Source organism: Manihot esculenta, chromosome 11 (genome assembly GCF_001659605.2).
Source record: "Manihot esculenta cultivar AM560-2 chromosome 11, M.esculenta_v8, whole genome shotgun sequence".
Lineage (NCBI taxonomy): Eukaryota > Viridiplantae > Streptophyta > Magnoliopsida > Malpighiales > Euphorbiaceae > Manihot > Manihot esculenta.
Window position 1 is genome coordinate 8,607,983 of NC_035171.2, and position 17,745 is coordinate 8,625,727.

At 28.8% G+C, this 17,745-nt stretch overlaps 2 protein-coding genes and 1 pseudogene across 2 annotated transcripts; 1 reads left to right on the forward strand and 2 right to left on the reverse strand.

Annotated features, from left to right (window-relative positions):
• Positions 1 to 6,054: 6,054 nt before the first annotated feature.
• On the forward strand, positions 6,055 to 7,223 carry LOC110626778. Its single transcript, XM_021772854.2, has one exon. It carries the CDS (start codon positions 6,229 to 6,231, stop codon positions 6,799 to 6,801), a length of 573 nt encoding a protein of 190 aa, XP_021628546.1. The 5' UTR covers positions 6,055 to 6,228; the 3' UTR covers positions 6,802 to 7,223.
• Positions 7,224 to 7,311: 88 nt separating this feature from the next.
• On the reverse strand, positions 7,312 to 10,739 carry LOC110626777 (annotated as a pseudogene).
• A 3,621-nt stretch (positions 10,740 to 14,360) lies between these two features.
• LOC110626102 (uncharacterized serine-rich protein C215.13) lies at positions 14,361 to 15,340 on the reverse strand. The gene has a single exon (XM_021771845.2). The coding sequence runs from the start codon at positions 15,210 to 15,212 to the stop codon at positions 14,574 to 14,576; it is 639 nt and encodes a 212-aa protein (XP_021627537.1). The 5' UTR covers positions 15,213 to 15,340; the 3' UTR covers positions 14,361 to 14,573.
• Between the last annotated feature and the right edge of the window lie 2,405 nt (positions 15,341 to 17,745).

The window sequence follows — 17,745 nt, forward strand, 5'->3', positions numbered from 1 at the left end:
GAGTATTGGTTAAAAAAAAAAAAAAAAAAACTTAATACTAATTTCAAAATTAAAAAAGCGAAGGAACTAACAACACTTGAACAACTCAAATAATTTTCCAAACTTATCATGTGACGGAGGAATGAGGGCCATACTTCTATGTTCTTGATATTTCACATTTTTTTTTTTTAAAAAAAAAAAAGAAATTGTAGCAGTCATTCACTCACTTAATAAGATATAAAAAAATAAAAAAAATACTAATAATTTTTTAAAATTTTTTATTATTATGTGGACATTGCAATTTGCATGCGCATGCATTTAATAAAAAAAAAAAAAAATCCGTTAACAAACCCTAATTACATATAAATTAATTTCATAATTTTTATCTATTTATTAGAAATATAAAATTTTTTATTAACTTTTTAATTATATTTATTTTAAATAAATTAAATTTTATTAAATATAAAAAGATGTTTTGAGAATTTTTTTAAAAATAAAATAAAATTATAGTAGTTAATTTATATATTATTATAATTAAAAAAAAAACAATAATTTTGAAAAAAATTACGTTAAAGAAATTAGGTGAGCAAAGATAATGAGATGGCTCCCACTAGCAAGTATACTCTCCTCTCTAACTCGATTATAAAATTGCTCACTCTCTTCAACATCATCGCCACCAAATCTGACTCGCTTTGCTTTGAGTTGTTAGTTCAAAGTCTGAAATTTTGAAAGTGATATTTCTATGCAAAATTTCATCATTACTCATCTCTTTTTTTTTTTTAATTATCCATCAATGCTTCAATTGCAAAACAATTGCAGTTTCATCATTGGTTGATCAAACCTTATTTGTTGCTACTCATGATAATTTTCAAATTTTGTAGTCCTATCATCTATTAATTATTTACAAATTAAAATTTATATATAATTTAGCCGTTACTAATTCACAAGTTTATTTTAAAATTATCAAAATAGGTTTTTTTTTATACTCTAATAATAATGTTAATGTTTTTTTAGTATGTATCATTCTATTAGAAAATCTATTAATTTGATTAATTCGAATTCATATCGAATATCATCAAGAGAATAAATTTTTTTATTAATTTTAAAAATACCCTATATTTAATAAAACTCATGTCACATTATACTATTTTGATATAAGATTCAACCATAAATATCGAAATAAATCACATATTCGAAAGTGAAAGCCGGACTAAATTACAAAATATTTTTTTAAAATTATTTTTAAAATTCATATAAAATTTTTATTCTTGAAATTCTGAATTATTGTGTTAATATTTAAATTAAAATAAAAAATGTGAAATTATTTAATTATTGATATTATAATTTAGCCTTACCATTATAATCTTTAGATTTTGGCATGATTGATAACGTTGATACTCATCAGAAACAAAAGAATAAGAATGCAAGCACTTCAATCAATCTGGGTTCACAAGCAGCCATACTTAAATGTTTTTTCTTTTTTTTTTTTTTAAGAAAAAAAAAATCATGTGAGAGTTGCAGAGAATGTTTCAATTTAATTGAAAAAAAAACAAACATTTAAGTCCAAGAATTTCCTGCTGCACTTATAAGTTTGTTGTTTTATTAATTAGTTATTATTTAATTACGGTCGCATCTGCCATTACAAACTAGAAAACAGATATATTAACATTCAATTTATTTCAGGAAAATAACTTATATATTGAACATATTGTTTAATTAATTAATTTATGTTTTTATTATTTAGTTATAATTCTTTTAAAAAAAGAAAAAAATGTTAATAACTTTATGTATATAAAATTTACTTATGGTAATAAAATTCTTAAATTTTGAAAATAACTTAGAGTTTGTTGAAAATAATAAATTAGTTTTTTCTAATATATATATTAAAAAAAATATAAAACTAAAAATAAATAGATCTAAAAAGAATTAAGATGTGAACGAAAAGAGAGTGAAAGAAAAATCAAGAAGCAATCGGTGTGATGGCCGGTAAGCGGAGGCTTCCGCTTCCTCTCCCTCGACTCTTGTATAGTTTTATATAATTCTTTGTGAGTTTTAATCTATTTTTGGAGTAGGTATATTATTTGTGTTTTGTTTATGAATTGTTTGGTTTTAATCTCTTATGAGTTTGGATTTTTGAATATTAGGATGTTTCTCTATTTGAATAAGGGCTATTCATCACTGATAATCTGGGAGCCTGCCGCTGCTTTCGGCAATCCATGCTTCTCGTGAGCTTTATCGAGTTTCCTTTCTCGTTGTGCTGCTTCGACCTGTTTGGCGATACTGACCTTTTTTATTGTGTCTTTAGATTGTTTGATTGCTATTAGATTTAATTTTTCAGTGATTTCACCACAATATTATTTATTTTTTATTGAGATTATTTAAATTTAATCTTCCATATATGGTATAGTGAATTGTTAGATTTGTTCTGGTGTTGTTTTCTGAGTATGCATGATGTGGTTGTATTGTTTTGCTTTGATATGGCTATTTTTTTTGTCTTTACAGACTACGGTTACAGTAGAGCCAGTGCTGTAGTTCAGTATTCGTGATTCAGATAGCATGCATTTTGAATTGTGCGAGCTGTATGTAGGCTTGAGCTTGCTTATGAGTTTGGGATGGAGTTATATTGGGACGTGGGTTTGAATATGTCATATTGGCTTGTATTTCATATATTCCTTGTTGCACCGTGTGTCTTTTAATGCAAATCTTATTTCATGATAAAAAAAAAAAACAGATTTAGAATTACTTTTGAATTATATATTTTGAAAAAAAAAATGGATCATCATCATTGCTTGAAGATTTATGTAAAAATGGAGGATCTGAACAGTTGCCAAAAATACCCATCACGAGTGGCATCAATCTAAATATCTAATGCTGCTCCATTATCTTGAAACATGGGATGCTTGTTATTTTTCTTTTATCATCCTATACAAATTTGATTTCATATAAAAAAAAAAAATTAAAAAAAGGGAAAAAAAAGTAACTTTTGAGTTTTGTTTGTATCAAAAACATCCAAACATATGTATTAGAAAAGGTTTGAATCGAGTGGGATGTGTTCCATTTTCATACATTGATTCATGTGGCTTAGCTTAGGAAAAGACAAGAAAAAGAAAATCTTAGTACCAAAACAATCATTCTTTTCTCCCTAAATTCAAAATATGATTTATTTAAATTTATTTAAATAAATTTAATTTTTTTAATAATAATTTAGTGATATTTTTAATAAAAAATAAAATTTAATATTTTTAATTTTACAAGGATAAATTTTAACTTTTTTATTGAAAGGGATGTGTCATGAAATTAGGAAGGTTCAACTCTCCCTCTCCTAATAGCTAAATTAGGAATATAATAAAAGAGAAGTGGGTGTGTTTCACTTCACAATTCACATGTCCACATCTGTGAACCCTACCATTTACCGATTGAAGTTTCAATCAATTTCAACATTGCAATTGATATAGCCATGTGAATGTGGCAAAACGTATTGGGATTTTGGAGGTCTAATATCATAGTCCATAGATAAGACATCTGATATAGATTCATTTTTCAGACAAAATATACTGCAGGACAATGTGTTCCATTACCAAACAAAACCCCTTGCATTTGCATGTGCCAACATTGAATAAATATTTGTAAATAAAAATTAGTTTCTATTCTGAGATTCAAAAAATAAGATTTACAGTAATTGTGTAAATTTCAATAGATAAGAAAACATTCTCTTTTGTCTGCTGGTGACGCCTAACCGCTTCTCTATAGTGCCACCTATTTTTGTCATTTATGCCCGTACGTACGAATGTGTCAGAATTCCTCTTCACGTATTTCCTCCGGCGTGCATACGCACAGGGCTGTAAAATGACTTGGCCTGCTTTCCATCCTCTTATCATATCACTGGGTTAAATTTCCTTCAGATAGGCCCGCGTGTGATGTTTATCCAGCCTGATCTTCCTGATTGGGCTGAGACGGACAATGTAGAGTTAGTTCACCTTGAGAAAGGCCTAATGAATTTTGGGTCTGTATTCTTTTTTAGAATCCGATTTTGAGTATGTATTTTTTTAGGGTCCAATCTTGTTCCAGACGTAAAAGATGCGGCAATCATCAGTTTCATTCATAATATTTACACTAATTTATATTAAATGTGTTAAAATATATTAAGATAATTATTAATAATTAATTATATATATTATTTGGGTAAGAATAATAATTATCATTTTTGAGAGTCTGTTGTTGGGCAAATGATTAGAGGGACAGTTAAGAAGGGATGATATATATTTACGAAGGCAGCCATGCTGTTTGTGACTGTGATGATTAATTAGTGTGTCTAATGTCTAAGCAAGCATGATTATTAATTACTGTTTGAATATAAGAAATTATTTTTTTTTTCAATTAATGGATAAATTATTAATTACTGTTTGAATATAAGAAATTATTTTTTTTTTCAATTAATGGATATAAAATATATGTTAGTATTTGAAAAGTTGAGATTGGAAAAATAAGAAATTATTTTTTTAATAAGGAAATGTTAATATTTTATTAATTTATAGTATATTAATGGTGCATGTGTCAACGGTCTTACTCAGTATATTAGCCTATTAATAACGTAATTAAAGTTTTAATTATGTTACAAACATAACAAAAAAGTAATTAATTCTTGATGGTACACCACAACTAATCAATTTATATAAAAGAATAAAATTAAAGTCAAGCTTAATATGACCTTTTTCTTTCTTGATAATGTTTGAAATCCAATTTTTAAAATTTTTTTATTGAGTCTAATGAATTTATTACATCATAAAAAATCAATAAATTAGACTTGATGTAATATAATTAAGTGGATATTTTTTTTAGTATAGCAGTTGTGATCAGAGGAGGAAAGTATTCGATTCAAATCGAAAAAATTAATCGAATCGAATTAATTTACAAATTTATTTCGCTTCGATTGGATTTTTAATTTTAAAAATTTTGATTATTTCAGCTTGATTCGGTTTTAATAAAAAAATTAAAAAAACTGAACTGATAATAGTATATTATTTTCAATAATATAAAGAGATTAGATCATATCAAAATTAAGATATTCCAATTAAATTTTAAAATATTAAAAATAAAGAATAAAAAATAAAAAATTTATTAAAAGTTTAAACCGATAAAGTTAAATTGAATCAGATCAGTTCGATTCGATTCAGTTTTTAATTAAAATCAATTTGGTTTGATTTTCATAAATACCAAAATTTTAATTTTTTATTTATTCAATTCAGTTCGATTTTTAATTAAATCGACCGAATGCTTTCTTCCTATATGACCAAACTATATAAAATAGGCCTTGATGTGAATAGCTCAAGTGTTAAACTAAGAGATCATGATCAGCTTACATGATATATATTTGCTTAAGCTTAATCATACCATAAACTAGCAATGGTAGACAACAACTACTACAATTAAACAAAAACTAATCAAAATTAAATTAAAAGTCAATCTCATCTCACACATAAATTAAATATTTTCTAAGCCTCCCACTTTTTCCATTGTCCAAGAAAAGCATAACCACAAGTCAATGTGGAAAAACTTCTCTATACTCTTCATCCTTTTAAAAACAGAAAACAAAAAGCATATATATTAGCCATATAATTTAATTATTCTTGTGTTAGAGAAAAAAAAGAAAGAAGGAAAGAAAGAAAGCAAGCAAGCTTCCCTTGTAGTCAAACTTCTGATACAAAAGCCCAGAGGAGCGCCCTCAATGCAAGGGTAGCTTTATTGAATGAAGAATTTGATTAATTGAATATATACAACCGCCTGCGAGCTAGAAGAATTTGTTTTGGATGGAAAATTAGTGAATGGCAAGAGGGATTGCTTTTAGTCTAACCAAGAAATAATCAAACTTTAATAAAAGGGTTGCCAAGTTTGAAATTTGAGTCCAAAATTAGCCACTTTCCTCCACAAAGACAATAACAACTCACATTTCACCTTACATACAAAGACAAGTAGAATGTCCCCACATGCTACTGTTTTCACATGCCATGATTGATGGTATTGTAATTTCATAAACAATTCTTAGGCCTCACTCCTACTTAAGGATCACCCATTTAGCCCATCTTTGTAGGGAACCTCACCTAGCAAACCCCACATCCTCTTTCCTTTTTTCTTTAGTCACTCTCAAGATTCAACCACCAAGCCAATTTATAAAAGAAAAGCAAAACAAGTCTCCTCTAGCAACTTCACCACCTTCTTTTAGACCTTCAACCTCATCACACACTCAAAGCCATGGATTGGTTCTCTTGGCTAGCAAAAACTGGCCTTGAGCCTTCTCTTGTATATGAGTATGGCCTTGCTTTTTCTCACAATGAGCTTGAAGAAGATGACATAGGTTACTTTAACCATGAGTTTCTTCAGAGCATGGGGATATCAATAGCCAAACACAGGCTGGAGATCCTCAAGCTTGCTAGGAAGGAGAAAGGAGCTAGCCCACATCCCATGACAAGAGTTCTTGTTGCAATTAAGAGGACAAAGAGATGTCTAGCTAAGTACATAAGAGCATGGTCTCGCCGCGAAGAATCGGCTCTTGTTGTTGTTCCAAGGCCTGGTTATGCTACTAGATGGAGAGGAGCAATGTTGAAGAGGAACAAGAAGTTGATGCTGGCTAATCAAGGGAGATTATTGCTGACAAATGGAAGTCCTGTGGTGGTTTCTGGGCCTAGATTAGATAGTTTTTCAAGTCCAGTGGTGTATGATCTTCACAAAGAGGCGAAGATGGATGGTGATGATGATGGGTATTGGTCAACTGGTGTTGAAGAGATCAGGTGGGATACCATGTTTCAGAATCTGAAACCAACATGAATTAATCTTTAGTTTCCTTTTCTTAATTCCAAATGTTTTTCTTTCTTGATTTTAATTTTAATGGTGAGAGAGAGATTTTTTGGGTTCTTCCACCAGAGAGTCTTGTTTGTGTGTTTAAGAAGACATTTTCTTTTCTTTTATTTTCTTTTCTTTTCTTTCTCCATTAGTGGTGGGTCAGATATTTGGCATCAAGGGTCAGAGCCTGTTTCAGCAATGAGATTGTCTCCCCTTGCTTTTGAATGGTGTAATCTTTCTTTATCTTTGCCAGAAAAGAAGGCATTAGTAGTGTTAGTCTCTTTCTAAGAAGACTGATTGTTTTAGGTATGCAAATATGTAGTGAAATATTGTATCTCTCTTCTCTTTTGGTAAAGGAGAAGCAGAAAAATTTACCATTTCAATGAATCAATTCTACTCTTCTGATATCTTGGCAGCAGCAATTTCTTTATCAAATCTGTAAACAAGCCATTCCCTTTTATACTTCAATTGGCAACAGAATATAGAAAACAGTGATATTGAAGTTATAAGCTTCATTTCAGGTGAGGATTTTAAGCATACATCTGGTGTGTGGATTAACAGAGGCACAAATACAATTTAAGTTCCAACCTAAACTCTGCTACTATAAACTCTGCAAAATAGGCATGTCTCGATTTTCCATTACATACCGGCCATAACTTTCTGCTCATTAACGACCTGACGATTGAGGTGTACGAAATGAACCTCCTGCATAAAGCATTTGGTAAACTGGCTGTAGTCTAACGGTCAGGATTATGCTCAAGATGGTGCCTAACCCGCAGATGCCGGCTAGAACCAGGAATGTCAACTTGAAACAATCAGGACCTGCACAGGTAGAGCTTCCTTGCTTAGTAGCTTCTGCATCATACAAATAACCAGCAAGTAGCCCTGAGAAAAGAAGTGCACCAATAGGATTTCCCAGTGACATAAAGGCGTAAATTATGCCGAAATGTTTCAAGCCGAAAAGCTCAGAGGCAGTTGGCACCACTACAGAATACAGAATGCCATAGCAGACACCAATCACAGCAGTTGCAACGAAAAGAATACCATCAAGAGCTAATGCAAATAGAATGAATACCACAACCATGATTATTTGTGCACAAGTCATCCACACGGTTCGAGGAATAGTTTTCGACCTGCAAACAATATCTAATCTAGTAAAGTTGGAAATATTATGACTGCATGTTGAAAAAATCAATCATGGTTCTTATTTGAAGGAAATAATTATTTTTCATATTCCATCCTAGTACAAGATTCAAATGGATGAGGAAAAAACCTGACGAAGTGCTCGGAAACAGCACCCGAGCCAAGACGGCCAACAAAATTGCAAAAGCTGAAGACAGTAAGCAATATTGTTGTATCATTAAGACCATATGCAAGCCCAATTTGGGCCAAATTATTGAGAAAAGTGACTCCAGAACCAACTCCAAGAAAGTATACCACCCAAAGAAGCCAGAAATCAGCCTTGATTAAAGCCTCAACGAATTTAAAATCCTCCCCTCTTAGGTTTCCTTTTCTTCTTCACTGCTCCCTCTCCCATAGCAAGAAGTATTTCTATATCTGAAGCATCCTCACTATCAAGAAAACTTCCAAGATATGAAGCTGATGGAGATGGGGTCAACAAGGCATCCGTTGAGGTCGATTCACCTTCTGCCAAAACCAGATGATCTGAAGAATCAGTTGCTGGGATATGGTTCCCAGGCCTTGCAGGAAAAAGAGTCATTTTGAGAGGAATTGCAAGAGGAGACATCAAAATGATAACCATTATGGCCACTAATACGTATGAAACAGTATCGCTTAAAGGAATCACATCACTTATAATGGTGGATATGAGAAGATAAAGCGCAAGCACAATGCTTGCAGCTTGGGTGAAAATAAAATGTACATGAACAGAAGAGTCTTCTCCAGAAGCTGGAGTACAAGGCCGAACAAAGAACATCATTGCTAGACATATAATTGGAATGCCAAGTGTAAGGAATAACAGAAGCTTTGAAGCAGAGTCACCAAGTGCCATATTGAAAAGCAAAGTATAAACTGCAGCAGAGATTCCAACATAACCTTTGAGAATGCCAGAAACAGTACCCCTACTGAGAGGGAAGTTTCTCATATTGGTTACAAGCACAGCTGTGCCAAACCACGCATTGCTATTGGTGGCAACAACAAGCGCAAGCCATAGCTGCAACAGCAATGTCAGAAAAGGTTACAAGCACAAATGTGATAAAATGTAATGTCAAAAACAGGCATGCTGCAACCAAGAATTAAATCTGCAAAACTGACATGACAATAGTGGAAAGAACACAGAAAAAATTGAAAATGTTCAATGAATAAGTAGATGGAATTTCAAAAGAAAAGAATGCAAATTTGTAGGAATAGACCACAACTAACAGCTACAGACAGTTACTGCCATACTGTCTGCATGCTTTTCTTTTCTACTATTTCTACATTTGCTTGCGAAAAAAGAAGCCTTTTCTTTGGTGGGGTGAATGTGGATCACTTTAAACAAAGATATAAAACCAAGAAAACAGAATATGAGATAACAAGAGAACTTTGGAGGGGAAATAGAAAAAAAAGGTTATGCACACGAGCTTTCTCTACGAATATTTTAATTCTGCTAACTCATTTTATGATAAGAATGCATTGAAATGGGAAGAAATGAGTTGCACAATTATTTTCTGGAGGTTTTACCAGTGCTCACTTAGTACTCTCATCACTCAAATAGTAGATTTTAAAAGTCAAAAGAACATTATAGCCAGCAAAGCTATCCATAAGTAACCTAGAAAATGGACTGATGGACATTTTCTATGCATTATGGGAGTAGGACATCGCCTAAAGTTTGGACTAATGAAGGTTGAAGTTTAAATAGCTTACAGTGGTTGACTGTAAGTTAGAATGTGATGAAGAAAACCTAAGTTGTTTTTAACTTAGCAGGTGATGAATATATTCCTAATTCCAAGAAGTTAAGTTACAATTAACTGGAGGAAGATTTACAAAGAGCTTGTGCAGAAGCTAGAGTGACAGGGTAGTCCCAGGTTAAAATTTGTATATCTAACTCCTGATTTGCCAAACTTAATATGAGTAATATATATATAAATTGCAGGAAAAAATTAATCCTTTTTTTCCGGTATTATCAATTTGCAGGAAAAGGACACAGACTCCTAAATTTAGACAGTTCAAGCCATGAAGCTGCATGCATCAACCCTCTGAGAGACCACAATTGTGGAATAATTTTTGCACTGGGTCAACTTTATACTAATTTTGGGTTCAGTACTTCCATGGGATCAATTTCAAATCAACACCTAATAAAGGGGGAGAAGAACTAAAAATAAACAAACTAGACCACATGGAGGTCAGGTAACTAAGCATTCACTGCATATAGTTTCAGTGATTAAAACCATACAATCAAAGGATCATTTCAAACCATCAAGTTCATAATAGGATAAACGAAAAAAAATGATGAATTGTTTCAAATTCCAACTCACCAGCCAATAAGGCAAACCAGGGACAGTTTGGGTAACAGCCAGCCAAAGAACCCCATACCCCACGAAGCAAAAAACGACACCCACAGAGAGCACAGCCCAAGGAGGCAACTTGTTGATGGCAATACCAGGAATCAAACCCACATTCTCTCCAATATCATTAGCCACTCCAAGAATTGTTAACTGTTGCTGGTTGAACCCAAGCACCGATTTGAGCGCAGTTGAGTAGAGTGGGAAGTTGTAGCCATTCCCTGCAGCCACCTGGACCCATGCAGCGGCTGCTAATCCCACCCACGGTGGCCTACTTCCTGCCTTAAGAACTATATTTGGCATCTTAGATCATTTGACACTTTTCATAACCACAAGTATAAAACGGTCAATGATGTTTGCAAGCAGTCTGCCTACTGAGAATAAAAGCTCAGGTGTTTGCTCAATTTATGATTACGACATCCAAGAATTTCATGTATCTCACTATCTCATCTCATTTATCTGTCTAATTTTATTTTTTTTTCACTACTCTTATAATATTTTTATTCAACTATTTTTTCTTAACATTTATATATCGAAATAAATAAAAAATTTTGACAATATTAAAAAAATATATTTTTTATTAATTAATTTTTTTAAATATATTAAATACTAAAAAAATATAAAAAATATTTTAAAGCAAAATATTTATAATAAAACAAATGGAGTTTGAGTTCATAATTTATAAGACAGAAAAATTCTTATATGCATTGTATATATAATTAATTAATAAATAAATTAAAATGATAATAAATTTTATATTTAATTATATTTTATTAGTAGAATATATATACATAAATAATCAATTCCTTAAAAGATAATGAAGAAGAATCTGAATCAGCAATTGGATAGGGGTGAAAACATTCCAAAATCAAGTATTCAACTTCAATTTGAATTTGAATTTCCATCTCCATCAATACATGTGTGCATCCATTTGCATTTCTGATTCATCATTCAACTGACCCCACCCCATTGTTCTTCGACCTAAGACCCAAGACCTAAGACTAATCATAGAGAAATGGTAGATTCATTACACTATTTTTTAATATATTTTTATTTTTTAAAAAAATATTTTTTTAGTTAAAGAAATTAAATTCTTTCACTTTTTCTTTTTTAGAAAAAATCACTTATCATGTTTTTAAAAATAAAATTTGATAAAAATAATAAATTAAATTGAATTCTTAAAAATTCCTATTATATGATATGTTCAAATATTTTTCTATTGTAATGGAAAATTGCCATACTAGTTATGCATAAATGCAAGTATATAATACACTCGTATATAATTTTTTTATTTTTTATAATTAATTTTATAAAAAAAATAATTCTTCATATTTAAATTTAAATATTAATATAATAAATATAAAATAAATTATTTGGTTATAAATTTTCTTATTTTAAAAATAGAGAATACTAATATGAAGTATAAAATTTTATATTATTATAATTTTGCATAATAAAAATATTTTTGTTAAACTTTGAGAATTAAATTATAATTTTTAATTAAAAAAGTGCACCGATCGAAAAACATATCGATATTTTGAGATTAATAGTATTTAATTCAAATTAAAAAATCAATCAAATTAAATTAATTTGAAAATTTAATTCGATTTTTCATTTATTTCGATTCAGTTTGATTTGATTTTTAATTTTAAAAATTTTAGTTATTTTAGTTCGATTCAATTTTAATTAGAAAAAAAATTAAAAAAATTAAATCGAACCGATTAATGATAATAATATATTATTTTCAATAATATTAAAAAATTAAATCATATTAAAGTTAAAATATTTTAATTAAATTTTAAAATATTAAAAATAACATATAAAAAATAAAAAATTTATTAAAAATTTAAATCAATCAAATTAAATCGAAATTAAATTAGATCGATTAAATTTAATTTAATTTTAATTAAAATTAATTTAATTTAATTTTTATAAATATTAAAATTTAATTTTTAATTTATTTAATTTAATTCGATTTAATTTTAAATTAAATCTGATCAACCCACCATGTTTACAAAGATCAGAGTGGTGCCCAGATCATTATGGATTCTTGATGAATCATTATTAATTCTTGATGAATCATCATGCACCTCAAATTCAATTATCAAATAATGGACAAATGATGAAAGGAACAAAATTACAAAGACAACTGATTGTCTACAATTGTGGTAAGAAGCAGCAGCAGCAGCTGTATCTCATCCTTATCCACATTGTTTACGCAATTATTGGACGCCCTTTTCAATTTACATTGTATCATCCGAAAAATAAATTTGCCAATTTTTGTCCAATTCTCAGTTGTCTCAAGCCCTGCTGCTATCACACCCATTTAACTAATATTATACCCCCAAAAAATCTGCAATTGTGCTTGTTTTTAAAAATATATATTTTCCTATCTTACCAGTAGCTTTGGGAATTTCATAACAATTTTTTTTTCACAAGGAGATAAATATTTTATTAATTGAGCATATCGTGTATTATAAATCTCTTAATTTTACCAATTTTCATAATCATCATATCTTTATCTATAATTTAATTTTATTTATTCACTAAATTAATTGATAATTTAATCAAATATCTGTCATGTGATCTGTAAAATTTATTCTACTATTTTATTTTAATTTATGTTTTGTTTCAACTATCTATTTATATCTTTTGAGATATTAGATTTTCGGCTTATACTATTTCAACTTTATTGTATCACTTTCACTATTTTTCTTTCGATTAAATTCTATTAATGTTATGACAGATAAATTAGCAAAATAGAATCTTCGACATCAGAGTCTTTTTTTATATTTTTTTTAAAATTTCATCTAATTATATTTTACTATTTTGCTGCATGTTGCAGTTTTATAATTCATTTTTAAAGAAAAAAAAAAGACTAATAATGCATTAGCGCTAAAATAGCCTTATGATATTTAGATGGTAATGAGTTAGATGTTTTTAAATATTTATTGAGGTATCGTGATAAGTAGTGTTGTATAATTAAATTTGATGTGAATTTAGATGATGGGTTAGTTTAAGATTTAATATAAAATAATTCAAATATTTTATAAAGTTATTAAAATATATTTTAAAATGAAAATAAAATTGAAGTAATATTGTAATAGTTTAAATTGAATTTTATAAATTGAATTCAAATATTAAAATTATTAATTGGACTTAAAATTAATTTATAATAAAATAATTTACTTTATCTAGAGTCATCCTTAAATATAAAATGATACTCTTTTTATCCCACAATTTTTATTCATTTTATTTTGTTATATTTATTAAGATAATTTTTTTTATTAATTTTTCAATTATATTTATTTTAAAAATATTAAATTTTATTAAATATTAAAAAATATTTTGAGAAATTTTTGAAATAAAATAAAATTAAACAGAATTATAATAAAAAAAATAAATAATAAATTTAAAATTATAAATAAATTGCAGTATGGAGAGAATATAAAAATTTTTAGATTGCATATTCAGAGAAACATTAGATATTTTTCTCTTTAGTAATAAATTAATTTTATTCATTTCCCTTTTTAGCTCTACAGCCTGTCAGTTCTTACCTGCATTTATGAATAATGCCGCATGGTAATTGACATTAAGGGTATTAAAAACGAATCTTTACCCGTCTACAGAGGATTTATGAGACACATTATAGAACGATTGTAATTCTTGTCCAAAAATAAAATAATTTCCTATAAAAATTTTATCCTTTTTTTTTGAAATAAAAAATTTCATAAAAACTTAATTAAAATCTTTTTCATATATATATATATAGATACTCTTCAAATTATTTTACAAAGAAAATGAGAAAAAATATTTATTTTTAAAAACTTCCATCGAACAAGTGAAGATGCTCCGAGCAGCGCTGATTTAGGAAAAGTTAATATATTTACATATTTATGTTTCGGGTGGCCGATAGAATTGGGTGGATTCAAAAGATCTGGGGTCTAAGCTCCCGGCTCCGCCACACCGGAACCGGTTTTCCCTGTAGCAAAGGGCTCAACTTTCGATGGATGAGAATTTGAAGTTTTAGATTCTACGTCACATATTTAAAAATTTCAGTAAATGGATCCTTCAAAAAAATTTCATTACACTTAGAAAAAAAAATATCCATCGGCATACTCATACTGATCTTTACAAAGAGGGCCTCATCTACGAGAAATACCACATTAGAGATCAAAATTTGGGCGTTCGAAACCGAGATTCAAACTGATCAAAATTCTTCAAATTCTCGAAACTAAGGAGCAGGGGAATTCACTAATCTCCGGCTTTGGACATGACGGAAAGCCGGCTGGGTCTCGTCTCGAATGCGGCGCGACGACGCAGATGATGCGAAGAAGGACGAATCAGAGCCGACAACGCTCTCTTTACTAATTCTCCTTCCACACCTCCAATCCTCACAAGCGAATTCGTCATTGCCGATCGCCTAAAGTTCAATCCAGTACTTGAGTGATAAGACACTGATTGAGTGCGGCTGTTGTGATGGTTATTCCTCATCAATGCCCTGTGGAAAGCGCACCGGAAGGAGCCGGGATGAGTCGTAGGGGAACACGAGCATGTTCTCTTCTGATTGGACACTGGATTAGCATTGGAGGTGTGCCTTTTCACTGAAATCGAACGATTGGGAGAGATTGGACGATCGATAGAAAAACGCAAGGAAGACGAAGATTGAAGGTTGTTCTGGCGATGGTGGTGACTGTACATGTTCACTCGTGTCGGAGAGATGGAGCGTGCAAGTGAAGCAGCGGAGGTAGAAGAGGAGGAGCTAGATATGAAACTGGAAGCAGTTGATGATGCGAACGACGACGACGACGAAGGCGACGACGACATCAATGGTGGTGGCACGCGGCACGTGCAAAGAGCATGGCGATTCGATTTGTTTCTCGACGTCGCCATTGTCGCATCAGCGAGCCAGGTAAGAAAACGGATTTTATTTTTAAATTTCTTAAGGGAGGCGTAAAGAAGGGAAATTCGGCAAACCTAGAGAAAAGTAAGACAGGTATATATAGCGGTGTTTGGGTGGGCGGATTGTAAAAAAAGGTGGTTGTGAGGGTGGTTGTAAGGCAATGGAGGGCGGTTAGTACACAGTAAGAGAATATAACTGAGGGCGGATTGTAGACAAATCTGCCGGTTGGTGGTTAGAGGGAAAACCGGACGTGGGTTAGGGTTTCAATTTGGGTTCCACGTGCCCTGTTGACTCCACGCACACTTAGGAGAGTGTCATACACTTTCTTCATTTTATATTAAAAAAGATTGGATTTTCAGTTTTGGGTGGGAATGGGGAGCGCTTAAAACTGGCGCCTAAATTCGAAGCGTTTTAGCGGCCTGAGGCGAGTGTGGCGCATGGAGATTGGTGGGGTGTGAGAATCTAGTACTGCTTGTCTCCTTATTCTATCACAAAATTGGCTTGCCTCCATTTGCCTCATTGCTTCATAAATTCGCCATTTCTTTTAATTAAATCAAATCTTGCCTTCAAATAATATTCTATTCTTTTTCTTTTTCAAATTTCAACATTAGTTTGGCTCCATAACCAAAATTATTACTACTGCCTCCCACAGAAATATAATCCTGTGAGGATAAATCTAACATAAATTCAACGGCAAGATAAAGCTTAATAATTAGATATTTATATAAAAATTATATATAATTAATTTTTATACATGTAATGAATGTATGAACTCACGTACGGATATTTAAACTAATCATTATCAAATTCATCCCATATGAATTTGAATGCTTTATAGTATTATTTATTTTATTTTATAGAATATATTTTTAGAGAAAGAATGTTTTAGGTTTGAAATATTTAGAAAAATTAATTAATAAAAATCATTATTCTGATTAAAGAAAATTTTAAATTTTTTATTTTTATATTTAAAAATTTATTAAAATTTTTTATATAAATTTATTAATCTATTTTTTAAAAATTAAAATTAAATTATTTTATTAAAAAATATATTCCTATTATTCACATATTTTTAAATTTCTTTTAAAATAAATTATTTTTACTCAAAAAAATAAAAATTATAATTTTTAAAAATAAATTACATTCTAATTTTTAAATTTTCGCGTAATTAATGAATTTATTTCAAAATTTTTAAAATTAAACATTTAAATTTCTATATAATCAAAGATTATTTACTCTATAATTTTATTAGTCAATCGATTAAAAAAAATAAATATTTTAAATATTTAAATATTTTTATAAATATTTTAAATATTTAAATATTTTTATAAATATTTAAATTAAATTCTTTTTAATATAAATAATAATTTCATATTATATAAAATACATTTTGATTCTAAAATTTTAGAATAACTGATAAATAGTATTATATTTTTAAAACTAAATTCATAAATTTTTATATTTAATTTCGATAAAATTAGATTACTTTTATTTATTATAAATTTTTATCTATTATAAATATTAATTTTAAATTATTGAATAATTAAACTTTTTTATAAGTATAATTTTAAATAAAAAATAAAAAATAAAAATATTTAAATTATAATAAATAAAAATAGACTGATTATAAAAAGTTTTAAATATATATTTTTAAAAATATAAAAATTTATTCATTAATTATATTAAATTTTAAAAATTTAAACGTAATTTATTAATTAAAAAATATAATAAAAATATTTTTATATTTTTATCAGTTAAAATAAATAAAATAATTTTTAATTTAAATGATCTGATTATAAAAAATTTTAATATTTAATTTATTCATTAATTATATTAAAATTAAATAATTAAAATATAATTTACTTTTATTTTTAATTTAATGAATATAATTACAGAGCAGAGCAAGTTGGAAGATCCTTTGTTTTGGATGTTGCGACGATAATATAACGGCCCGTTCATATTATCCATTTAACAAACCAGAAGAGAACGAATAAACGAAAACTAAAGTTATTGGAAAGTTTGTACAAAAATCCCGCTGAGCGATGGACAAGTGTTTCCAGTTGCCACGTGTGAGGAGGTCTATGGGCCGCTGCAACCGCCCACCTGTCATTTTTAACCAAGTATTTTTGGATGCTTTTTGTATTATATGTATTTGCCGGCCTCCTCCCTTTAGCATGCCACGTCTTGCACATATATATATAATATTCATTCACCATTTATTTTTCTTTTGAGAAATTCACAATTTTTTTTTTGTCACTGATATATTCGCAATTTAATTTGTGGTATAGTAACATTCCATTATTCGGTTTTTTAATTTCAAAAAATATATTAATTATTTTTTATTAATTTTAACTGTTTAATATTTTATTTTTAATTTTAATTCTATAAAAAATTATTAGATAATTTCTTAATTTTATAAAATATTTATTAATGTTTTTTATATTTATTATATTTTAAATTTTTTAATAAAATTTAATGATTAAAATTAATAAAAAAATTAATTAATAATTTTTTAAAAATCTC